The 26,878-nt window shown below is 35.4% G+C and overlaps 1 protein-coding gene across 1 annotated transcript in view; it reads right to left on the bottom strand.

Annotated features, from left to right (window-relative positions):
- The window catches only part of LOC141495333 (zinc-regulated GTPase metalloprotein activator 1A-like), a 58,579-nt gene that overhangs the window by 10,870 nt on the left and 20,831 nt on the right, over nucleotides 1–26,878 (bottom strand). Inside the window, exons 6-11 of the mRNA XM_074196535.1 lie at nucleotides 24,349–24,386; nucleotides 21,865–21,911; nucleotides 19,486–19,572; nucleotides 15,136–15,180; nucleotides 10,908–10,964; nucleotides 223–274 (exon numbers count right to left, since the gene is read on the bottom strand). Coding sequence (XP_074052636.1) covers nucleotides 223–274; nucleotides 10,908–10,964; nucleotides 15,136–15,180; nucleotides 19,486–19,572; nucleotides 21,865–21,911; nucleotides 24,349–24,386 — 326 coding nt within the window. The remainder of the gene's footprint in view (nucleotides 1–222; nucleotides 275–10,907; nucleotides 10,965–15,135; nucleotides 15,181–19,485; nucleotides 19,573–21,864; nucleotides 21,912–24,348; nucleotides 24,387–26,878) is intronic.

Here is a 26,878-nt window from a genome sequence, read left to right as displayed (position 1 = left end):
TCTACCTTCTCTACATAAAGAATGGAAGAGTTCAAGGCAATTTTTATTTAAATGAATCACTACTACCTAGAATAGAATTTTTAAGTAGTTAGTCCAAAATGTTTTAAAAATTAACCTTGTGCTGTGCACAGACTGGTGGCATAGTTCTCAAACATATTCATAAAGATTTTTTAAGTCAAACTACACTAGAAAACTTATATAACTTAAAATTTTGTTTTTTACCTTATCAAGGTGAGGTTGTGTTGTCTGCACATGTTGTAGTTTTTTCTGTAAACTGAAAATATTTACACATTCAGAGAATAATATTCTTACTGAATTATGTCTTTGAAGGAAAAACTAAATATAAAAAAGATCATCCAAATTTCAATTCAATATGCTGTAAAGATTCTTTCTCCACAAAAACTTGATTCAGATAATAATGAGACCTGCCCAAGTCATAAAGCAAGTAAATTACCCCACTAAGGTTTGCAGTCAGATCTTCTTGCCTCTAAGGCAAGTATGCTTAATTATAACCTGCCTCTTATACATATGAACAAAATTGGCAACAAAATTGGAAAAAAGCTGAAATAACATGAATATTGTGCCTTACTCAGAAATAATAAACACACTATTTTTGCTAGAGTTTGTTAGACATTTTATTCCTTTATTCTAAAATAAAGTTTAATTTTAAGGGGATAAAAATCTTATTTGAAGCAGTTATGATCACAGAGAAAAATTAGGCACACAAACAAAATTTGCTGTTGTCATTATGAACTTAAAGGGTTCACAAATATACTAAATGCTATCAGTCAGTTGTAAAGTGTTCAGTATTACCTGCAATTACTTTAATACAGATTTACAAAAAAAAATTAGTTCAAAAACACTTTCTAGAATTAAAGCATAATTATATGTAAATTGAGCATCAGAAACATGAAGTTCATCATTATTTTCTCTTTTCAAAAAATTTAAGTTCAGCCAATGTTCATAAAATTTTCATTTTTCTGAATAACAATGATAAATGATATACTTAACTATGATATATATTCAGATATTAATAGGGAAGGTGAATGGAGACTTCAGAAGAAATCTGCAATATTTTAAGAACAGTAAGGGGTTAATTAGCATCAGTAGAGTTAGCAGAGAGGAGGGGAGCATGTGTTGAGAAGTTCAGGAGCAAATGAGTTTCTACAGGAGTCATAGTAAGGAGAATGTCAAATTAAATCTTATTCAGCAGTCTAATGATGAAAGGATTCTTCTGTTTATGAAAGGAGTTCTTAAACAATAGTCATACACAAAGCAAATTTATTCAAACACCTCATCTAATTTTACAGTGAAACTAAATTTATTGGAGTCAGTTCTTTAAATAGTTGTCACTAGAATATTATAAAGAGGTACTGTATGACTATTTGTCTTGAAACACCTTTGAAAAACAAAAAAAAAACAATATAAAGGATGGATTTTTCTTGGACTTTCTGAAGTGGAAAGGGGCTCTAGAGGTCATTTTAGTTCAACCTATACCTGATCACACATCCCTAGCAAATGGACATGGGAAAGTAACAACCTAGATATTACTATCACTAAGGGCTCTCCACTCTGAATTCTTTAGCAATGACCTTTCCTTTCTTGATTCTACACCATTACTCTTATTGATACTCCTCCTGAGTTTATTGGGAAGTCTAGTTCCCTCACTTCTTCCTTTTACTCACAATTCTGGTCTCACTTGCCTTCTACCCAGTCAGTTAAGTTTTTATTGAAACAAGTGACAATATATTTTGATTTGCCATTTTACAAGAGCTCTGCGGTACCTTGGTTTCATTTAAAGCATTTAGTAAATCCACAGACGGCATAAAATCACACTGCAGTGCTATCTTGGACAGCCCTGATTTAAGTGATGCATTTTTCTCCACACCTGAATCCCTTTATACAGAAACTTTTACCAACATGCTAATTCACAATTCCAAGCAACCCCCTGCAGCCCTAAGATATCCTATGATGCTGGATCAAATCACAGAATTGTAACATCCTTTACAAATTTATGCTATCTAACCTCACCTAGATCATTACTAATGGACAACAATCTTTTTATTTAAGTTAAATTTAAATTAAATCTTTCTCAAACTCACAAGAGAGATAATATTCCCAACTTTTTCCCCATTCACATTCTTATACTCAGGTGACTTTTTATTTTCATATCCTGTAAGGAACAAGTCCAACAAGAATTTCTTATCATGTTTATGATAATATATTGGAATGAAAAGTTCTAAAGTGGTGAACAAAAAAATTTCTGTAGAATTTCATTACTAAGAAAAAGCAGAAAGACAAAGAAATTAAGCCTATTTAGGGTAAAAAGCTTATTCCACAACAAAAATTTCAGAATAAACACTATGACAGGCATAATGTTGAACTCAATTCACTTCCAAGTTCTAGAGTCACGCAGCTAAGTTGTATTTGAGGCTAAATTTGAACATATCTTCCTGACTCCAGGCTCAACACTCTCTCAACTGTGTTACTTTGTTATCCTTTTGATCTCAGGTCTCCTATGTCTCAGGCTTCATGGAGATACCAGTAGGATCTGGAGGAGCCCATAAACTCAACACAACATGCTATTGTGAGGGGTAGAACTGCCCCATCCTTTACTCCCTTCTCTGAGCTTAGATAAACTACACATGCTCCTATATTCAATCAGACAGTCAACAGACACAGATTATGTCTCTTAAGTGCTGGTCTACATTAAAAGAACAGAGTCTCTGAAGGAAGTGACAGTTCCAATACACTGTGCCCCGATTTCAGCACACAGAATCCTGTGTTCAGTTCTACATAACATTTTTTTTCATAAGAAAACAAATAAGCTAGAGAGGGTCCAAAGAAGGACAAAGTGGATGAGGAAACTGGGGACCAATGTCATGAGAGTAACAGCTAAAGGAAGGTGGGGGAGTTAGCAGAAAAACCAGAAGACTGAGGGGAAGGGCTGCAGTCTTCAAGGGGATGAAGGACAACCATGTGGATGAGAGATGAGATTTGCTCTGCTTGGCTCCCCAGGAAGATCAAAGAAGAGGTACAGGTTACAGAAAAGCAATACTGTCTCCAACAGGAATGGACCTATCCCTGGAATACTGCAAGAAAAGTATCCTTGAGTATTTGTAAGGGATGCTGTAGAGGATCCCAATCAAGAATGGGCCCAATTATTTTTACTTTTTTTTCAATGAAAGATTTTATTTATTTTGAGTTTTACAAATTTACCTCTATTCTTGCTTCCCTCCCCCCCCCCACCCCTCACAGAAGGCAGACTGTTACGTCTTTACATTGTTTCCATGGTATGCATTGATCTAAGTTGAATGTGATGAGAGAAATCATATCCTTAAGGAAGAAAAATAAAGAATAAGAGATAGCAAAATTACATAATAAGATAAGTTTTTTTTTTTCTAAATTGAAGGTAATAGTCTTTTTGTTCAAACTCCATAATTCTTTGTCTGGATACAGATGGTATTCTCCATCACAGATAGCCCAAAATTGTCCCTGATGGTTGTACTAATGAGCAAGTCCATCAAGGATAATGATCACACCACTGTTGCTGTTAGGGTGTACAGTGTTTTTCTAATTCTGTTCATCTCACTCAGCATCAGTTCATGCAAATCTATGCTTTCCTGAATTTCTATCCCTCCTGGTTTCTTTTTCTTTTTTCATTTTTGGTTAATATGACTTTATACATTACTAAAATATTCTTGTTTAAGAGTAAACATAATGCCCCCTCCCGAAAAAAATATAGAACCTCCTGAGAAATAAAGTAAAACAAGGAGGAAAAAATGTGTTTCAGTTTGTGTTGTGATACCATCAGCTCTTTCTCGGGTGGATCACATTTTTATCATAAGTCCATCGCAGTTGGTGTGGTAATTTTCCACAGTTGCTGCTGATTGTAATTCCCTCCATCCATTGCTCCCCACTACCATCTCCTTTCACTCTGTCCCTCTTCTAAAATGTGCCACAGGGTTGCTGAGTGGCACAGTGGACAGAGCACTGGCCCTGGGGCCAAGAGGCCCCAAGCCCAAGTATCACCCCAGAGACCCAGTCATCAGCTGGCCCCATGGTCCCAGACAGGTCACCCAATCCCAGCACCTTGTAAAAAGCAAAAAAGAAAATGTGTTATATCTGACTATTCTCTCCTATGATCTAGCCTCTCCTCCATCACCCACATCCCCATTCCCCCTGTCCCCCTTCTCTCCTTTTAACCCTAGAGTCTATACCCTCTGAGCCATTTCTGATGAGTGATGGTTCCCTTATTCCCCCTCACCTTCCACCTTCCATATCATTGCAAAAAAAAAATCTTTTATATAAAATATCTTAGCCTATTCTACATCTCCTTTCTCTTATTCCCAGTACATTTTCCTTTTAGCCACTGACTCCATTTTTACAATATATTATACCTTCAAATTCAGCTCTCTCCTGTGCTTCATCTATACAAGTTCCTTTTACCTGCTCTATTAAATGAGAATGTTCATATGAATATTATCAGTATCATTTTTCTATGCAGCAATACATGCAGTTCATTATCATTAAGTCCTTCATAATTTACCCTTCTCCTCCACTCTCTATGCTTTATCTAAGTCCTGCACTTGAAGGTCAAACTTTCTGTTCAGCTCTGGTCATTTCAACAGGAACATTTGAAATTCACCTGGTTCACTGAGGGATGTTCAGTTTTGCTGGGTAGTTGATTCTCAGTTGCATTCCAAGCTCTTTTGTCTTCTAGAATATTATATTACCAAGCCCTACAAGTCCTTAATGTAGCTGCTGCTAAGTCCTGTGTGATCCTGACTGAAGCTCCATGATATCTGAACTGTGTCCTTCTGGCTGCTTGTAATATTTTCTCTTTGACTTGGGAGTTCTGGAACTTGATTTTTTTTTTGGATCTCTTTCTGGAGGAGATCAGTGGATTCTCTCAATTTCTATTTTGTCCTCTGCTTCTAGGATATTTGGGAAATTGTCCTGTAGGAATTCTTTAAAAAATGAGGTCAAGGCTCTTTTCCTGATGATGACTTTCAGGTATCCCAATAATTTTTAAATTATCTTTTCTGAATCTGTTTTCCAGATCAGTTGTTTTTTCAATGAGATGTTTCACATTTTCTTCTAATTTTTCAATCTTTTGGTGTGGAAGTATTGTGTCTTGATTTCTCGTAAAGTCATCAGCTTCCTTTAGCTCCATTCTACAGCTGAACGATTTGTCTTCCTCAGAGAGCTTTCTTATCTCCTTTTCTATCTGGCCAATTCTGCTTTTTAAAGCATTCTTCTCCTCAATAACTTTTTGAACTGTTTTATCCATTTGACCTAAGCTGGTTTTTAACATGGTTATTTTCTTCAGCATTTTTTTGGATCTCCTTGATTAAGCTGCTGACTTCATTTTCATGTTTTTCCTGCATCTCTCATTTCTTTTCCCAATTTTTCTTCTATCTCCCTTACTTGATTTTCAAAATCTTTTTTGAGCTCTGTCATAGCCTGAGTCCAACTCCCATTTTTCTTGGAGTCTTTAGATGTAGAAGCTTGTACTTCCTCATCTTCAAACTGAATATTTTGATCCTCCTTGGGATCACAAAGTATTTGTCAATGATCAGGTTCCTTTTTTTTTGCTGCCTACTCATTTCCCCTGCCTGTGCCTGATTTTGGGGTGCTTCCTGAGCTTTTGAATTTTACTGGGACACCCCCACAGAGGACCTCAGTGTGTGAGGCTCTGACTGCTCTCCTGGTCTGTGAATGACAAGTGTACCCCTCTGCCAGAGGGCTGAGGGGGGAAGGTCCCTGTTCTATTTGGGGGGGGGGCCTAGACAGGATCTGAATGTGGTCAGAGTCCCAGAGTCCTGTTTCAGGGACGGAGGACAGACCTCCGAAGTCTCCCTCCTCTCCTTTACCTTCAGTGGGCTGAGCACTCAAGCAGCTGCCTAGAGGCTCCTGCTTACTGGTTCTGCTGGGCCTGCTTCTGTTTCCTGGATCTGGGTTGCCAGCCACGCTAAGTGCCACACCCACCAAGTGGTGGTGCTCAGGGTCTGGGCTTTGTGCTGGTTCTAGCAGAGGTCTCCAAGCTGATCTTCCAAGTTGTGCTTGGTTCTCCCTGGGATGCAGGTCAGGAAACTGCTTCTGCTGCCAGAAGCTACTGCTCCCAGGAGCCCTGGGGCTGCTCCCGGGAGGCTGAAGTTTCTTCACTGTGATGGGGGCCTCCCCTCTAACCCCTTGGAACAGAGTTTTTCCACTATTTTCCAGGTTATCTTTGGCTGGTGAATTGCCTCACTGGATCTTTCTGTGGGTGCTGTCTGTTGAAAATTCAGTTATAGTCATAATTTTAAGATTTTTTTTGAAATATTTTGAAGAGAACACCTAGGAGAAGCTGCCATCTTGGCTCCGCCCCATTTTTATTTTTGAAGTCTATTTCAACTCTTACATTCTATGAATATCAGAGATGAGCAAGATTCATCTGAAATGAGCAGCAATGTAAAAGAAGAGAAAAAAGATGGAGGCAGGAACCTTAAAAAAACTTTTAAGTTTGTCCAAAACTTCTCTTTTTTCCTTTCAATTACACCTGCTCCCCAAATCTATGTCATGCCTGCTGTATTTTTTGGTGTAACTACAAAGATTGGTAGCTGGGTGGAGCAGGGGATAAAGCATTGGGGCTGAACTGAGGAAGACTCTCTCAGCTCAAATCCTGCCTCAAATATCTACTAGCTGCGTAACCCTAAAGAAGTCACTTAACCTATTTGCCTCAATTTCTTCATCTGAAAAAAAAGGGGATAATAATAAGAATAGCACCTAGGGTGCTAGGTTGTGATGATGAAATGAGGTACTATAAAAGCAAATAGTAAGTCCTATATAAATTAGTTATTATTATATTATTACCTTCTTACTACATAGAAAGCAACATTTGCTTGTCTTCATAACTTCTCTGCATTAATTTAATTCATAACAGTTGAAGTTACTGAGTCTGTCAAACAATTAAAACTTTCCATTATTCAGAAGGTGAGAAGAAGGAGGATAGATCAAGAAGCCTGGAAAATAAACTATGTACTGGCTAGTAGTGAAGGACAACACTGAGTTGAAATACAAACATACTTATTCAAAGTAATGGCTGACCCCTTGTTTCTGAAGGACTGTGATGTAGAAAAGAAATTAATAAAAGTTCACACTTTTATAGTACTTTGAGGTTTATAAAGCATTTTAAATACATTCTCATTTTAACTCTCACAACCACCCTGTAATGTGGACACTATTATTATTGTTTAAAAAGAACTTGACGGGTGGAGCTAAGATGGCAACAAGAAGGGATCCAGTCTTAGGAGCTCTCTGATAAAACTTGAAACTAAGGACTCTAACTAAACTTTAGAGAGACAGAACCCACAAAGGGACCCAGTGAGGCAGTTTTCCTACTCAAGGTAACCTGGAAAAGAGCAGAAAGGCTCTACTCTCCAGGGTCGGAGGGGCAGCCCACCAGAGTGAAAGAACATCAGCCTCCTGGAGGCAGCCCCAGGGTGTTAGGAGCCAAGGCTCAAAGCGGCAGAGGAGTCTCCTGAGCTGCACCCTGGGGAGCACCGGGCACAAAGTGGGGGAACAGCAGGGGACCTCTGCCAGAGTGAGTATGTGGAACCCAGCCCTCAGGGCACACAGCCAGCAGCTTGGTCTTTCTGCAGCCCAGATCCCGAAACAGAAGCGGGCGGAACTGGTAGGCAGGAGCCTCCAGGGCATGAGCCCATTGAGCTGAGGGAGGGGAGTGAAGAGAGACTGTAGAGCTCTGTCCTCTGCCTCTGGAACAGGACTCTGGGGCTCTGACCACATTCAGATCTTGAAAGCAGTCTAGGCCCCCCACAGAACAGCAGGGGCCCCCCCACCTCAGCCCCGTGGCAGAGGGGGGCGCATATGGTCATTCACAGACGAGGAGGGAGGACAGAGCCTCACACACTGAGACCCTTGTGGGAGTGTCCCAAAAGCTCAGGAAGCACCCCAAAACCAGGCCCAGGCTGGGAAAATAAGCAGAGAAACAAGAGGAAGACCATTGAGAAATATTTTGCATATGAGCCCAAGAAGGATCAAAATACTCAGTCTGAAGATGAGGAAGCACAAGCTCCTTCATCTAAAAACTCCAAAAAAAAAAAAAAACAGAAATTGGGCTCAGGCTATGACAGAGCTCAAAAAAGACTTTGAAAATCAAATGAGGTCATTGGAAGAAAAACTGGGAAAAGAAAGGAGAGAGATGCAGGAAAAACATGAAAATGAAGTCAGCAGCTTAGTCAAGAAAATCCAAAAAAATGCTGAAGAAAATAGCATGCTAAAAACCAGCTAAGGTCAAATGGATAAAACAGTTCAAAAAGTTATTGAGGAGAAGAATGCTTTAAAAAGCAAAATTGGCCAGATGGAAAAAGAGATAAAACTTTAGGAGGAGGACAAATTCTTCCGACAAAGAATAGAATTCAGAGAGATTGATAAATTTAGCAGAAATCAGGAATCAACACTTCAAAACTCAAAAAAATGAAAAATTAGAAGAAAATGTGAAATATCTCATTGAAAAAACAACTGATATGGAAAACAGACTTAGGAAAGATAATTTAAAAATTATTGGAATACCTGAAAGTCATGATCAGGAAAAGAGCCTTGACATCATTTTCAAAGAATTATTACAGGAAAAATGCTCTGATATTCTAGGAGAGGGCAAAATAGAAATGGAGAGAATCCACCAATCCCCCCGAGAAAGAGATCCCAAAAACCCAACTCCTAGGAATATTATAGCCAAGTTCCAGAACTCCCAAGTCAAAGAGAAAATATTACAAGCAGCCAGAAGGACACAGTTCAAATATCATGGAGCTGCAGTCAGGATCACACAGGACTTAGCAGCAACTACATTGGAAGCTCATAGGGCTTGGAATATAATATACTAGAAGGCAAAAGAGCTTAGAATGCAGCCAAGAATGAACTACCCAGCAAGGCTGAATGTCCTCTTTCCAGGGAAAAAGATGGACTTTCAATGAACCAGGGGAATTTCAAATGTTCCTTTTGGAGTGGCCAGAGCTGAACAGAAGGTTTGATCTTCAGATACAGGACTCAGGTGATGCATGGAGATTGGAGGAGGGGGGAAAATATGAGGGATTTGATGATGATGAACTGCATGTATTCCTGCATAGAAAAATGACACTGATAATACTCATACGAACCTTCTCAGTTAATAGAGCAGGTAGAGGGAGCTTTTATAGTTGAAACACAGGAGAAAGCTGAATTCGAAGATAAAATATGGTGTAAAATGGAGTCAATAGAAAAAAGGGGAAATGTAATGGGAGAAAGAAAAAGGAGAGGGGGAATATTTCATATAATAAATTTTTTTTATTACAATGAGCTATTGCAATGATATGGAAGGGGGGAGGCAAGGGGGAATGAGGGAACTTCTGCTCTCATCAGAGGTGGCTAGGAGAGGAAGCAGCATATATACTCAATGGGGTATAGGTATCTGGAGTAAGAAGGAGGGGGGAGCAGGGGGAAGGGGTGGGGATGTGAATAAAGGAGGAGAGGATGGACCATGGAGGGGAGAGTGGTCAGACATAACACATTTTCTTTTTTACTTCTTGCAAGGGGCTGGGATTGGAAGGCCTGTCCAGGACAATGTTGCCAGGTGGATTCTGGACCTAAGGGGTGGTATGGGGGCTCAGGGCTTCTTGGCCCCAGGACCAGGGATCTGTCTGCTGCACCACTCAGCAAACCTACAGTAGAGTCAGAGTGAAAGGAGAGAGAAAATATAGTACATGGTAATGGAGAAATAAGAAAGGAGGGAGTTGTGATCACTAATGGCAACACTGGAAAAATATGGAAGTAACTTTTGCGATGGACTTACCATAAAGAATGCAATCCACCCATGACAGAGTTGTTGGTGTTGGAACAAAGACTGAAGCACATTTTTTTATTATTATTATTTGGGGGAGGGTGCAGGGCAAATGGGGCTGGGTGGCCTGCCTGGGGCCACATACCAGGGCGATCTTTGGGTGTCTGTCCAGATTTGGACCCGGGTGCTCCTGGCTTAAGAGCCAATGCTCTTTCTACCACCCAGCCACCCCTACTATTATTACTATTTTATTTTATTTGGGGTCTTTTTTTTTCTTCTTTTTGGTTTTTGCAGGGCTGTGGGGATCAGGTGGCTTGCATGTCACATGGCTGGATGATTGTTGGGTCTACGGGGCTGGATGTGGGCTTGGGTGCTCGTGGCTCCAGGGCTGGTGCTTTGTCCTTTGCACCACCTGGCCATACCTACAATTATTACTATTATTTTTTTTAATTTTAACTTTTTTTTCTCTCCCCTTTACTTTATTGCCCAAGCAAATCTACATTTATGGGGGGAGGGGTATTTTTTACTCTTAAACAAGAATATTTTATTAATGTAAAAAAACCATTTGTACAAAAATGAGAATAAAAAATAAAATAAAATAGAGTTCCTAAAAAATAAATAAAAAATAAATAATAAAAAAAATAAAAAGAACTTGAAAGTTTGTCCAGAACTGCTCTTTTTCCTTTCAATTACACCTACTCCCCAAACCTATGTCATGCCTGTGGTATGGTCAATGGTTAGGTTCCTTTTATTTTTTTCTGCTTACTCTTTTCCCAGAATCAGTTACTCTATCTGATATAAACCCCTATTCTGTACCTGAATGGCAATGACTAGGAAATTACTTCAAACACTAATAGCCAAATAAGTAGAGACGAAATTACTATTGGTACTAGACTTCATCATGAATTAATATAGGCTTCTGTGGGCTGTCAAGAAAACCTAAATACTATTTAAAATATTATTTCTAACCAGAAATAAATTCTGAGTTTCTAAAGACTTCAAATTAACTTCCAAAAGATCACCCATTCACAAACTGTAGACTCTCTTGAATAAGTGTTTAATAAAAACCCTACAGATAACTGCAAATTACCTGATTCCAGAGAGACCGTCAAAAGAATGTAAATCCAGTACTTTAGAAAGATCAACTCTTAAAAGAAAAAGAATAAAGGGGAAAAAAATCAGAAATAATACAGCATATACTAGTGTATATCCAACCTTCAAAGACAATTTCAATCTATTAACAAGCATTTATTAAACATTTTCTATGCATTAGGCTTTGTGGTAGGTTCTGGGCTACAAAAGACAAAATGCCTTCAAAGAACTTACTTTCTATCAAGGGAAACAACACATACACACACACCCCCAAATAAATATGAGGCAACCTGGGAAAGGAAAGCAATGGTAGTTGGAAGAATCAAAAGGCTCAATTAAAGGGGGGGGGGTGCTTGAATTAAGCTTTCAACAAAACTAGGTAGTTTAAGAATTATAGAACCAAGACTGCTACTTCTCGACATGGGGGATAGCTTACACAAGGACAACAAAACAAAAAAGAGTAAGCTCTGTGAGCACTATCAAGAAGGATATTTTGACTGAACCACTGAGTGCATGAAGAGAAGTGAAGCATACTAAAAGTGGAGAGGCAGGTAGGAGAGAAGACAAATTTTAAATACGAGAATTTATAACTGATCCTTGAGGGGAGGGGAGAGCAGTAACATGACCAATTAAGCAATTATGTGCTGAAATGTCCCAGCAAGAGGTAAAGAGAAGAATCAACAAGACATGACAAAGGAAGGATATCTAGCTGTAAGTTGTAGGGACAATTAAAACATGTGGTGCATATTTTGAAGCTGAAATGTCATAAAAATGTTAGACAGTATGAAAATGGTGCAATCAATTTAGAATATTACTGGTAGGAAACAATGCTTAAGGCAAACATTTTAAAAGGACTAAAAAGAACAGCTTCAAATAATTTACTGTAGGTAAGTTTTAGTTCTTCATTTTCAATTTTATTCACAAGACAATTTAAGAGGTATTTTAACATTGTAAAGAGAGGAAACTCAATCTCCAAATTTACAACCTAGCTTTATGGAGTACAAAATAAGATGGAATATATGGAAATTTTGTGTGGCTTAGGGGGATGCAAAATAGTAACAAGAAAAATTCTTTTGGAATTCTTCCTCACTCTGCAACTTCAAATTATTTTCCCCTCCTAGCAAACAGTTGGTTAATATAAAAACCTGATAACAAGACATGATATTAAACCATGTCAGAGTATGTGCAAGTATGAACTTGTTCTGTGACCATGTTTAGAACAGCTGAAATATAAAAATCACCCATCTTTTGGGCTCAGTAATTTTCTGGTCATCTAGTCATATTAAAAATTACATACTCTACTACAACCCTCTTTCTTTCTTTTAATATTAATGCTCAGAAAGAGAAATTTTACTTCAAGAGTTGCTTTGGTTGTATCCCATATATTTTGGTACTGTTGTCTCATTTGTTGTTCAGTCATTTCGGTTGAATTCAATTCTTTATGATCTCATTTGAAGTTTTCTTGATAGACTCTAAGTAGAGAGAAAGTGTGGCACTCACAATGAAGAGATTATCAGACTTGAATTCAGGAGAGCTTGGATTCAAATTCTGACTCAAATAGTTACTGGTGGTGTGACCTCATAACTTAATTTCTCTAAGCTATAGTCTCTTCTGTCAATTGAGGACAATAATAGCATCCACATTACAGGGTGGTTGTGAGAGTTAAAATGAGAATGTGTTTAAAATACTTTATAAACCTCAAAGTGCCATAAAAGTGTGAACTTTTATTAGTTATTAATTTCTTTTCCACATGACAGTCCTTCAGAAACAAGGGGTCGGCCATCACTTTGAATAAGTTATTAAACATGTTTTTCATATTCTTAATCTATAATCCTATTATTCTCTCAAAATTCTTCTCCAAATATGTTTACAAACCAGATCAACAGGACTGGGAAACAAAAGAAGTCTTGATGAATTTTATTCATTATTCCTTTACGTATTTGAGTCTACTCTGTTTTGCCAAAATATTGAATGATAATCAGATATATAACCATTTTTTAACCATCTCTCTCTACTCAATGTCTGCTCTGGAAAGGTCATCTAGTTCAACCCCTCAGTGGACAAATGAAAAAACTGGGACCCAGGAAGTCAAATGACTGGCTTGGGTGAATTTGGACTCCACAAAGAGGTAAGTCTTTTTCCCTTACCCCACAATGCTTCTCCTTACAAAGAGATTTGACAATGCCTGCATTGCATAGTAAGCATTTTAAGTCTTTTTTTTTTTTGCAAGACAATGGGGTTAAGTGGCTTGCCCAAGGCCACACAGCTAGGTAATTATTAAGTGTCTGAGGCCGGATTTGAACTCAGGTACTCCTACATTGTAAGTCTTAAGTTTTCTTTTATTTCTAAAAATAAATTTTATGCAGGTCAAATCAGAAAACCCATCATTGGGAATTACACAGGGACAAAGTTAGGCAAAATGAAAAGAAATCATGCATCAAAGGTCCTACTCCATTACTGAAATGGAGACAGATAGCCCTGGGTTCCTAAAAACTATGTCATCATAGCAACCTGGTACAGGTCCCAATAAGTTAGAAACATTTTTGAGTTACTGGCTGTATATCTGTCACCCAAATATTAGCGTTACTAAGTTCTGGAAATATTATCACTTTGGTTACAGGGTGATATGTTTCTCAGACACAGCAAGTTCCAAAGAACTGAGTCATAGCATAGGCAAAGAAAGTATTATCTGCTTTCATGATGAGTTTTCATATTGATGAAATAGCAAAGCATTAGAGTATAAAATATAAATAACAAAAATATAATTAAAATTCTAAATCAGGTTCTTGGAATTTAGAAAATGATTAAATTTCTCCCAAATAGACAAAACATCAAAGCTTGTCTGTCAGATTAAAACAAAAAAAAACCAAGTTTTTAACTCAGAAGGTTAAAAAAATCTATGCTGGCTTTGACCATTCTCAGAAATCTCATTTTGTTCATTCTTAGCATATGTTAACAAAAGATTGTGTTCACTTGAAAATACATTTTGATTAACTGAAAATACGAGAAAATCCTTTCGTTGAACACTAAGCACTAGTTTAGATGATGACTACTTATCAAAGAATCATGAGACTTCAACTTTGGCTTCAAAAGGGAAAGAAAAGTCATCTAGTTCAACCCCTCATTGGACAAATGAGAAAACTGGGAACCAAGAAAGTAAAATGAGTTGCTTGGGTGAACTTGGACTCCACAAGGAGGTAGGCCTCTTTCCACTACCCTACAATGCTCCTCCTCACATATGATAGGGGTTTTTTTTTTGGTTGCTTGTTTTTTTAAATGAACTCTAAAAGTAATAAGATAAGAAAATGTAAATATATTTGAAAAGTTTATTACAGAATTGTCAGTATGCTGAAAGAAAAAGAAAAATATTCTTCACTTTTAAATTATTTAAACTGACTTATGCGGAATAGCCCCAACTGGTAACCACTTCTGGATTATTAAAATTCCTATAGATTAAAGGAAAGTTACTTTTTAGATCTTTTGGTTTGGGGGAATTTTTGTTGTTATTCGGTTTTTGCAAAGCAAAGGGGTTAAGTGACTTGTTCAAGATCACACAGCTAGGTAATTATTAAGTGCCTGAGGCTGATTTGAACTCAGGTTCTCCCGACTTCTGGTTTGGTGCTCTATCCACTGTGCTACCTAGGTGCCCCATTTGTTTTGGGGTTTTTTTGTTTTGGATTTTTCTATTTTTTTCTATTTTTTTTTTGCAAGGCAAATAGGGTTAAGTGGCTTACCCAAGGCCACACTGCTAGGCAATTATCAAGTGTCTGAGGCCAGATTTGAACCCAGGTACTCCTGACTCCAGGGCTGGTGCTTTATGGATTTTGGGATTTTTTTTACCAACTTCTTGGAGTTTTTACCAACTTTGATTAACTGTCAATTTCCTAATATTTTGCAATATGTAAATTAACAGATTACCTGAGATTAGGGCAACAAACATTAGTAATTTTGATTACTGCACTTCAAGTAACATCCTCAAAATTGTAAAATACAGATTTTTAACTTGGGAATTTTTTCTTTCTTTTTTTTAAGCAATCAAGAATTATTAGGATTTCATTAATTAAGTTAAATAAAATAATTAAATTACACTGAGGTAAGAGTAATGAGAAGAATCTGAACCAGAATTTGGTCAATATATTATCTGTAGATACTGCAATCATACTAAGAAATGATCATAAGTTTGCTAGAGTATAATACAGGAATCATAATAAAAGTATTAAAAATACCTTGATCTTTGGGTCTCTAAGATTCTTCCTAGTCCATTTATTGATCTAAAATAAACAAATAAAGAAAAATAAACTAAAAACAGATCCAAAATAAAACAAAAAAGCAAATTTTACTGTTGAAACATTGACTAATCAAACACAAATATATACTTAGGACTAGGGGAAAAAAATAAAAAATGAAATATACTTATGCTTAGTGCTAAAACTCACTCTTTTGGGAAATATTTTTTGGTCTGTTGACAAAAGAATTCCCTAAAGATTCTTCTCTGAACAGTCAACACCCTCATCATTTTTAAGCTATGCAAGTTTCCTGGAGGGCACAATTCTATAGGTTTTCCTCTGCAAAACAGCACTTGCAGAACATTGCTCTCTTCTGGGATACAGAAACTACCTTATCCACCTTCCCTTGGAAAGTAACTTAAACTTTGGCTGAGTTAAAAGTAATCCTGGGATAATGACTATATGCCAATTTGACTTTTGTTTGTGGATCCATCCACTTAGGTCATTACACGAGATACTGTTCTGTCTTCCAGTCTATTCCTCAAGTTTCTTTCTGTTTGTTGTTATTATAAACCTTAAATAACCCACATTTATTCACTCAGCTTTGTCTTCTTTCTGTGGTCAAGTTCTCTGACAAGAGAACTCACCTTTAAACCCTGACTGTACCTATCTCTGTGTCTATGACCATGCCAATCAACCTAGGGAGTGGTGGTGTGACTTGCACAATTATGTTTATTATAGTGAGGGATTAAGTTGTGCCTTTACCAAAAGTACTCTACCCCATGGTCTGATTGATAGGAAACAGGACTATGGGAGATGATCTGGCTGCTTAGGGAGTCTCTTGGTCTTGAATTGATTTCTTTCCTCCCATAACACTGAGGCACCATGGCAAACCACCAACACCAGGTAGGCAATGGCATGTGACATCTGGCAACAAAATATGACAACCTAATACACTCTCCTTGTCAGTCTGGCCTTTCCTTTCTGACTCTCCTTGGTTTCTCTTCCTTCCCTATCAACGAGGAATCACAGCACACCACCCCCTCAGACTTCATACAATTTCCATGCCCTTCAGTTTTACCTGAAAACTCAAGACTCAAGCCTCAGTTTTATCATCAACTTTCATAAAAACTGTAAGCCTCTTTCCCTATTTTAAATGAAAAGCTTCCTTGACTGTAATTTCTAATCTGTGTGTCTCTTTCAATACTAGAAGTCAACTTTATACATACTGCATGCTATGTCTCCTCACCATGCATTTTTGAGGAAAATGATGTAGTTAATTCTCTATTTTTTCATAGAACCACAGTATTAGAGGGGAAAGGGACCTTGGAGATCATCTAACTCAAACCCCTCATTTTATAAATGGCACCAAGATCCAAATTAGTTGTGTTTTGCTTTCATATTTTAGTCTTATATAACCATCTCTGTTGTAAGAATGTCTGACACAATGTCCATATATGCTAATCTTTGTCTACAGATTTAGTATCTCACTTATGAAGTCAGAAAGGCAAACTTTTCTTAACAATTTACACAAATATCTATTTTGCTTTCTTTTTTATTTTTATTTTTTAGATTTTTCAAGGCAGTAGGGTTAAGTGGCTTGCCCAAGGCCACACAGTTAGGTAATTATTAAGTGTCTGAGGTCAGATTTGAACCCAGGTACTCCTGACTCCAAGGCTGGTGCTCTATCCACTGCACCACCTAGTCGCCCCAATCTATTTTGCTTTCTTTCTTGGGCTACCTAAAGATTACAATTCCCTATAACCTTTTAACTGTCTTTTAAGCTTTATTTAGCAGAATATTAATATAAAGAGTTTTAACTTCTCTTCTTTAGAAGACAAAGGATTAAAAGGCCCAAGTGATTTTCCAAATCCTTCCTCCCAAACTCCTATCTAGTATACTTTAAAAAAAACAGTGGAAAGTTCAGTAATTAACAGTAACATTACTACAAAGTACATGACAATCAAATGTCAGTACTCTCATTGGATTCCAACTGAGACACCATAATTATAGAGATGATAGGTGTCAGTGGAAAAATTACTGGCCACTTTCTTTTAAACTAAAATGACTTTTGGTTAAGAGAAGGGGTATATATTTTATCAAAAATTTTACTGTTGCTCACTACTTTAAAATAAGGCACTGAAAATGGGTTATTCAGATGTTAAGAGTCAAAGGGGACATCATCAATTGTCTAAATGCACCATAGCATCTGGCAGACTCCTAGTCTCTCTGACACTAAGGCTCAGCTGCCACAATGGCATAAGGAAAGTCTATACACTATTAGACATTTTGTAGACTTCTTTTCTTAAATCAGATAAAGACAACTTTTCAAAATGTAAATTTATTAAAAGAGATAGGACAATGAGTTGAGTTATTGAGTTCCATTGTCTGAGATCTAAAGATGCTCTTTTGCTTTCATCCCAATCTCTTTTCATTACTTCTCCTGATAATCTAGATTTTTTTGTTTCTCCAAACAAATTTTGCTATTATTCTACTGCGTGTTCTAAAGTACTTCTTTTTTTTTAATTTTTATTTAAGGCAATTTTAAGTGAATTGCCCAAGGTCACACAGTTAGACAATTATTAAGCCTGAGGCCACATTTGAATTCAGGTCCTCCTGACTCCAGGGCCAGTGCTCTATCCACTGTGCCACCTAGCTGTGCCTAACATATTTATTTCATAAATTGATTGGCAGAGCATTAAAATTGAAAATTAACTCTATTATGCTATCATTTTTATTATATTGGCATAGTCCAGCAATGAACAGTAAATATTCCTCCAGCCATTTAAATTGTTATTTATTTCTTTAAGGAATACTCTCTAATTCAATCTATCTACTGAGTATCCCTTGGAGGTCATAAAACTTGACTGCTAGTGCTCTAAATTTTTGTTATCTTCCCAGAATTCTAAAATATAAAACCTGTGCATCTAGCGGGGTCTAAGTATATTTTTCTTGAGTAAATTAGTCATTTTATTACCTCTAAAGGTCAAAAGTGGAACAAGTAAAATTTTATAAAGACAGACGGAAATATGGGCCCTATTCTTAAGGAAATTAAATTTAAATAAAGAAGGACAAACATGGTAAGTTGAACAGTAATATAAAGTAGCATTAGAGGCCCTGGATAATAACAGACAATTCCTACAGGATATCAGAGACCTTTGTGAATAAGAGTGGTTAGAAAAAGATTCACAAAAAGAGTCAGGATTAGAGTTGGGCCTCAAAAAATAAATAAGAGAGAGAAGGGTAAGGGCAAGCAGGGGACATGGCAAAAGTTAAGGAACAAACTCATAAGGCATGCTCATATAAGAGTGAGTAAATCAACCTGACTGGAATAGAAGGTAATGGAAGTAATGGAAGGGATAATGGAAGAAGAAACTAAAAGGCGAGGCTAAGTTATCAAATACCTTGAATGTCAGGCAAAAGAAAAAGGTGTTGATGTAGTTATAATAAGGAGACACTGAAGTTTTATTATTTTATTCTTTATCTTTGGGATTAATCAATGACACTAGGAAAACTAAAAACATTTTCTGCGTTATTTGCAAAATATGCAGATTTAGATATAACCCATAATATACAGTATGTAATAATTCATGCCAACTTTGAAAATACATTTTCATAGGACTTGACATATGAATGTTCTGCTAACAGTCTTAACTTTGCCTCAACTAACAATGTTTTTGATCAACATCAACTCAGCCTAAGTAAACTCTGTGACAACATAAAATACTGCTGTAACACCTTAAGTCCAACAATCTACTTCCTGACATAATTCATGAGGAGCTAAAATATGGAGACAAAGGACCAGAGCTTGAATCCTGATTCTGCCATCTGTGTGGCCTTGGTCACTCCAAGTTTCTGGACAACAGGTTCATTTGTAAAATGATGGGAATAGATGATCTCTGGGGTTTCTTCCAGTTCTCAATTCTATGGATTGATCATTTTGCCTAAAGTTATGTTTTAGAAGATGAACTGGATACTGGATAGTTCTTTCCTTGTGTTTTTTTAAATTAATTTATTATTTCAACTATATGTAAAGATAATTTTCAACATTGATTTTTTGGTAAGATTTTGAGTTCTATATTTTTCTCCCTCCATCTTTTTCTTTCTCCCTCCCCTTGATGATAAGTAATCTGATATAAATTATACATGTATAATGAAAGAAGAATCAGAACCAAGAGTACAAAAAACCTTGAGGTCAAAAAAAAAAGATAAAGCATAAAACAAATTTTTTAAATGGAAAATAGTATGCTTTGATTGATGCAATTGGATATTGATATTCAATTAACAATGTTAGGTGATGTATACATGTAACAGTTCAGAAAATGGGTGGTTAGCATATAAATGCTGTACCTGATGACTGTTCTTATTTTAATTAACTCCTCTTCTGCAACTAGATCCGTTTTATTGATTATAACAATATCTGCCAAGGCAACCTGCCTAAATTAAGAAAAATAAAGAGAAAACAAGAATTAAAGAAATTAAACATTTAAATATGAGTAGCTTCTTCAAATCACCATTCTCAGCAAAAAAAAAAAATACTATTACTCTATCAGACAATTTACTAATGATTTATCACTCTTAAATTAAAGTGAGTCACTATTATAAACTAAAATTTTGATCATAATAAATATTTACAAAGTCCTTCATGTGGTACACTCATTTGTTTTGTTTTTAGGGTTTTTTTGCAAGGCAAATGAGGTTAAGTGGCTTGCCCAAGGCCACACAGCTAGGTAATTACTAAGTGTCTGAGACCGGATTTGAACCCAGGTACTCTTGACTCCAGGGCCAGTGCTTTATCCACTGCACCACCTAGCCGCCCCAGTACACTCATTTGTAAGGTTTTGAAGGGAATACAAACATGAATAAGGCACAATTTCTGTCCTCAAGGAGCTCATGATACAGAAAAATAGTACATAACATAATTTTCTTTACAGACATGAAGTGTACATTCTCAACTCATTCTTCTCAACACTGCCATAATCAGTTAAAAATAATTTTAGCAATTCTGGTCCAAGAAAAGAGTAAATGCGTAAAAAAAAAATCATGGATCATTAATGGGCTAAGCCAATAAAATGATTCTTTAGTTGTCTGCACAGGTTTTAAAAATAAGAGCATAGTTATAGTCACTAAAATGTAAAATTTAAGATATATGTCTTGTGTGACATGGGGGACACCGATATAGGACCATCTAGCATGGCATGCCCTCATCAGAAAAGATTCTGTCCTATGAGCAAAGTAGAACTGCAGTGCTCAGAAGAAAATTGAGATGCAAAAATTTAGAAAATCCACCCCAAATGTTCACAAGGTCTATTTGTGCTCAACATACAGACCTTAAGAAAGCAACAAATCAAGGTTATCTGACTATATTTTAAAAGAATATTTCTCAGACTATTAGCTATTATAAAGATAAAAAAGACAAAAATTATAAACAAGAAAAATATACTATAGGTTCTCAGTCATCATCACAAAGAATTTAAATTCTTAATTGTACAGGATATATATCTGTATACAAGAACTCCCTCAAGCTACTGTGCTCTCCTCCCTTTCACTGCCAAAGAGCATTCAAAATTTCTGCTGCCATTTCCTTTCCACTCACTCATTTTTTAAATCCCCCAATTCAGATTTCCAACCCCACCACTTTCCCTCAACTCACTTGATCAAATTATTTACAAAACTACTCCATTCCAGTTCTGTATTTCTGCCTTTCCCATGAAAGTCATCTTTCATTCATATCAACTTTTGTGAGGGGGCACCATCACCCTCCATGTTATCCAGATTTCTAATCTTTGACTCTTTCCCCCTTTCGAATGATATCCAATCAGTTTCCAAGTACATTTTTTTTGTACTTAAAGATTTTATTTTATTTTGAGTTTACAATTTTCCCCCAATCTTACTTCCCTCCCCCCACCCCAGAGAAGGCAATTTGCCAGTCTTTACATTGTTTCCATGGTATACAATGTAAAGTCCAAGTACATTTTCAAAAAAGAGTTATTATCTGTTCATTTTCTTCACTCAGAAGACCCTTATCATCATTAACCTGGACTTTTGTAATAATCTGATTAAGTACTCTCCACTTTCCAATCCAGTTGCCAAATTTATCATCGGTATACAGTTTCACTAAAAACTTTGTTGTCTCCCTATGACAATTAGGATAAAATAAACTTCTGATTTTTTAAGGTCTATAGCCCTCCTTTTTATTTTTATTTTACATTATTTACCATTATGCATTATACATCCAAATCAAAGTGAATTAGTCATTTCCTGAACTCTTGCCAACAAGCATTCAAGCAAGCCTTCCTCATGCCTCAAATGTAGTCTTCATTTTTCCCTTCCAGGTTTCTCTTCTTCCTTCTTCCTTCAAGTCAAATCTCAGGTGTCCTCTCCCCTCCATGAAACTTTCCCTGATCCACTTCCTCCCAAATTCACAATGCTCTCCACTTCAATTTATCTTATGGCATTTTGCTCTTTTGATTCCCTATTTTAATTTGTCCCTATAAACATGACAAGTTCCTTGAGAATAGGAAATTTTTTTCTTTGGATTTTTATTTTGTCTGCCCAAGGTCTAGTATAAATACATTTATCTAAAGATGTATTAGTTTGAACAGAAAATAATTATGCTTTTGTTGACACTTGACATTTCACAGTATGCTTTTGTTCTTATTTTAACTACCAACCAATCTTAACATTTTTAAAAAATTACGTGTATTACTTCTTCAATGAGTACAGTACCTCATTGCTTCATTGATTAGGCCATCTGTTTTTTCTTCTGTTAAATGCTAAGAAAAAGGGGACAAAATTCAAAATTACTTATATATCATAATATGAAAAAATTAAATTTAAATATAAATAAGACATCTTATTTTAGATACTTTTATTATCCCACATATGTCTCAGTTAACAAAAACATTTTTATACTATCAAACCCTCTTTCCTCCAAGCTCCTTTAACTTTTCTTATCCCAGTCTCTATATAACTTAAAATTTCTTATCCAACATTAACACCGATACTTGCCAAAGAATTAAAAAAAAAAAGAGTGAGAGAGAGAAAAAAATTTCTTAGGCAAAGTGATCCATTATTCCATATAGAGAAGGTACCACATTCAATTCAGTCAATCATCTCATCTTAACAAGATGGGGGGGGATCACTTTGTAGCAACTGAAACAGAAAAGATTACGATGATGTCCTTAAGACAGTCAGGAAGGTTACCAGGCCAACTATAAAAACCTATACCAATATAAAATTGATTTGGTTAATAACATAGTTGACTACAGTGGAAAAATATCAACTATAAAATATGGCAATATAAAAAAACAGGAAACCTTTCTTTTCAAATAGACTGGTCATTTATCTACTGATACTTGAGTTTTTGTTAAATCCCTATTGTATAATGTTTATTTTCCTGCCTTTTTCTAATTCAGTTTTGTGACTGAACTGTCTCAAAAGCTTGCATAATAACAGAAGAACTAAAAAGAAACTTCTCTCTTGACCTTTTCTCTAGAACTCTCTACTTATTGATTCTATTGCATTAAATGTCAGATTTGTAGAAGTGAAAAAAACAATGTTAGTGGCCTGGGTGGCAGGTTCTGAGAGTGGAGGGCTGTCATTTTAAGTTGTCCATTCCTTTGCCCATGATTAAAAAATGAATATTTCAGATCACTGGGTGACAATCCCATTAGAGTGATAGCCCATGATATCAATTACCACTTCAGTTTCAATTTGGCTGCCTAGCCACAGAGTACCATTTCTCTGCTATACTGTTGATGGGCCAGGTCTGTGAAGCATGACACCCTTAAATTGCTGCCTATTATCCAAGTGTCATTACTGGTGGAGCCTCAGAATTCTTTGAATTACAAGCAGCTGCTGAGATCAGACAGCTTTGCAACTAGAGGAAGTGGACAAGTTAGCAAATTCTTTACACAAAGCAAAAGTTATTTATCTGACATATAAATTAGGAAATCCAAAGTTTCTATTATTATGATGGTATGTTAGTCATTTAAGAGTTTTTATTGAGGTGGCAAAGATGTTAAATATTTACATGTTTTAAAACTTGACCCTATTAATTAATTTCCTTTCTCCTTTTTAAAATTCAATTCTGTAACAGGCATTAGATTACTATTGTAATTTTGAAGGCTTTCCAATCCTGAAGCTTATTTCTGACTAACACTATGTTATAAAAACCTGAGAAAACTTGTAGAAATTAAAACAAAAAAACTGCTTTTTTGTATGTGAAGAAAATTAACATTCTTTGCTTAGAAAAACATAAAATTAATTGCTGCAAAGAAACCTATTGTGCTTTAGCAGGAAAACCATAAAGTATTTTAACTGCTATATTGCTGAACCAAACAGACATAATTATGGAATAACTGCTTTGTGTATTTTTTCTTATTTTTCTATTTCAAATGCTGAGAAGTGCTAAAATTCAACAAATTCGAGGAAAAGCTGTTCCTCAACAACTATATGTACAATTTAATTAGAATTGTTAATATATTCTTATGTTTATAAACTATATTAGCAGATACTAACAATAGAGAATTTTGAAATATATTCTTTAGTATTTTGCTAAAAGTGGCATTTTATACTGTTAAATTTTGTAATAGATTGTGAACTTTCTCCCCAAGAATCTTGGGTATTTTTTTTTTACTTATTACATTGAAAACAATTTGGATTTAAACATTACTTTTCATACTTGAAATAAACATTTATTTTAAAAAAATGAAAAAAAACAACCCTAACAGTTGGTCTAATAATATAACAGAATTGATGCTTTTTCCTTGCATGATGCACTTATGAGGCATGCTTAATACCAATAAATGATTATGAAGTATACATAAGTTTATGGTAATATGACCCATTTCTACTAAATACAGGAGGAATAATAAATATCCTTAGAATATAATCTTACAGAGGAATGATGGCTTTGCTATAGGTTTCCAAATCAATACATTCCAACTTTATAATAAAAACAAGTATACTTGTAGCATACATTGCACCTGCACATTTCACTGCTTTTGCACATATCAAAAAGTTTTTATCATGGTATCATGAATTCAAAATAGTCCTTCAATGGATGGAATTTTTCTGAATATTATCATAGAACTTTAGATCTTTTTTGTGTTCTTAGATTGCCTGAAAGCAAAATAAATAATTTAGAAATCAGGTAGATTTTAAATTATTCAACAGATTATTGTATTCTGGTCTACCTTTTCATCTTACCTTCAATCCATATTTTGAATCCACAACAGATACAATTCCTACAAAAAAGGAAAAATACTTTTCAAGTTACTACTTTTAAATACTACATAAATGACTTAATTGACTAGCTCGAATTGAAGATGAAGGAAAAAACTAACCCCCATTCCTCAATCCAGAAGGAAAAAACTAACCCCCATTACTCAATCCAGAATTTCACACAAATGCCAGTTTTTGAGGGGTGGAGGAGACATCATTCCTGTGATTTCTTTCTTTTATGGAGTCCCTCAGTATAAAAATAAAAACTGCCTTTACTAGGTTGCACCATAGATTAACAACTGGCAAGATACCAAAGTCTGAGTTGGCATTGAGAGAGGGTAAGTGACTTGTCATTGATCAACTCATTTAATGCTAATTTCACCACAGAATTTATTTCCATTTGTTATTTCACATTAGTAAATGTTGACAATGTTGAGCCATAACATTCCAAAGAAATAAGCCTTAGAATAAAAAAATTCATTTTTGTCAAAATGAAAATCAAAGCCCATTGCTTAGTAAATATTGAAGTCTTACCGTCTGCCAAGACATATTTTTGAAAATTCTATTTTTTCTGAATTATCAAAATCTTTAGGCTACATTAAAAATACATACAAAACCTCAAGCATTTCAGTTCTTCGAAATGAATGTTTATCAAATCTTAAGTAATACCATTAATAATAAACAGAAGTAAAACATTACATGAAATAAAAAGAAGCAGAATAAATATAAGAAGCTAAAACCACACCAAATCATGAGCATCTTGATAGATATATTAAGTGGTGAAAGACTTAAGGACTACCATTTTTTCCTCCACAAGACATTTTAGAATAGGGGTTCTTAAATTTTTTTGTGTCATAGCCTAGGTTTTTAAATGCATAAAAAAATACAGAAGCTTGCCAAAGAAATCACCTATATTGATTACATATGTGTGTGTATGTGTGTGTATCACAGACCCTAAGTTAAGAAGCTGCATTTCAAAGAAAGAATGGATCAAGAAAAGAAGAAGCTGAACTTCCTAAATTATAATCAGTTCCTAATTTAGTCAGACTAATGGAGAAAAATGGTATGATAACAAATCCACTTATTATACTCTGGAATGTACAAGATTTTCAAAAACATTATAATATGCTAAGGGAATATTACCAATGACATGCAATTAAAAAGTGTTAAGATTAAACAAATAAATATGTCAGAAAAAAATGATTTTTACATGTTCCTGAACTCAACATGATTTCCCTTAAAAAAAAATCACAGGAGGGGGAAAGCTAGGCAGTGCAGTGGGTAGAGCACCGGCCTTGGAGTCAAGAGGACCTGAGTTCAAATCCAGCCTCAAACACGTAATATACTTAGCTGTGTGACCTTGGCCAAGTCACTTAACCCTACTGTCTTGCAAAAGCAAAAATCAATAAGCCACAGGACTCAGAATTAGAAGGGTCAGTTTACAAGTTATTAATCTATGCAGATCAGGAAACTGTAGTCCAGGAAGGGAAGTTATTTAGTCAATGTCAAACAGATAGAAACAGAACTGAGTTTCAAATAAAGGTCTTCTCTGACTCCAAATTCAGTGATCTTTTCATTAGGTCTCAATATTCTTCTATCAAGCATCAAGAGGAGATAAGAGGCTAAAGTTTCTCGCCCAAAAAAACTCATATAGCATAACGGAAATTCAACTCAAAAGGGAATGAAAAAATAAGAGGATAGATCTAAAAATTTTTGCTTCATAAAAAATCTAAAACAGTTCAAGATGTGTAAACAACATTAGATATCCTGAAAGATATTCTTGAATGGTTAAGTAACACATTTAAATTACTCAAGCAAAAATTTAATAGCAAAAAAAATTACAATAGAAAATTTCAAAGTTTTATGGGAAAAAATTGCAGGAAGAACTGAAGCTAAAATTTAAAGATATTTTAACACTAGGAGAAAACAAGAAATTTAGAAAATATTTATTTCAATTCAACATTAATTAAATCCCTATTTACTGGGCATTATGCAAGATGTTGGGACAGATACAAAGGCAAAAATTAAGTAGTCCATGCCCTCGGGAAGCTGAAACATGCAAAGAAAAATAAAATAATCTGAAAAGGCAGAAAGCACCAACAATTAGAGGGATAAGAAAAAATTTCAGAGAAAAGATGATATATGTTATTTTAAGTTTTATAGGACTTTATAAATTTCATTTGATTTCATTTGGTCCCCACAAAAAACATGTGAGATAGATGCTATTAATGCTTTTATTTATATTAAATTGTAAGTTTTTGTACAAATAAAATCAAGAGGAAAGCAGAAAATTGGGAAAAAATTATAGACAGCTTCATGGATAAAGGTCTTTTATCTCAAATATATAGAGAACCTTTTCAGATTCATAAGAATATGAGTCACTTCCCCAATTGATAAAGGTCAAAGGACATAACAGGCAGTTTTTGGATGAAGAAATCAAAGTTATATATAGTCATATAAAAGTGTTCTAAATCATTGTTGATTTGAGAATTGTAAATTAAAAACAACTTTGAGA

The sequence above is a fragment of the Macrotis lagotis genome, chromosome 8 (genome assembly GCF_037893015.1).
Source record: "Macrotis lagotis isolate mMagLag1 chromosome 8, bilby.v1.9.chrom.fasta, whole genome shotgun sequence".
Classification (NCBI taxonomy): Eukaryota; Metazoa; Chordata; class Mammalia; order Peramelemorphia; family Peramelidae; genus Macrotis; species Macrotis lagotis.
The sequence above is the reverse complement of the archived record's forward strand: the minus strand, read 5'-3'. Positions and strand labels throughout refer to the sequence as shown.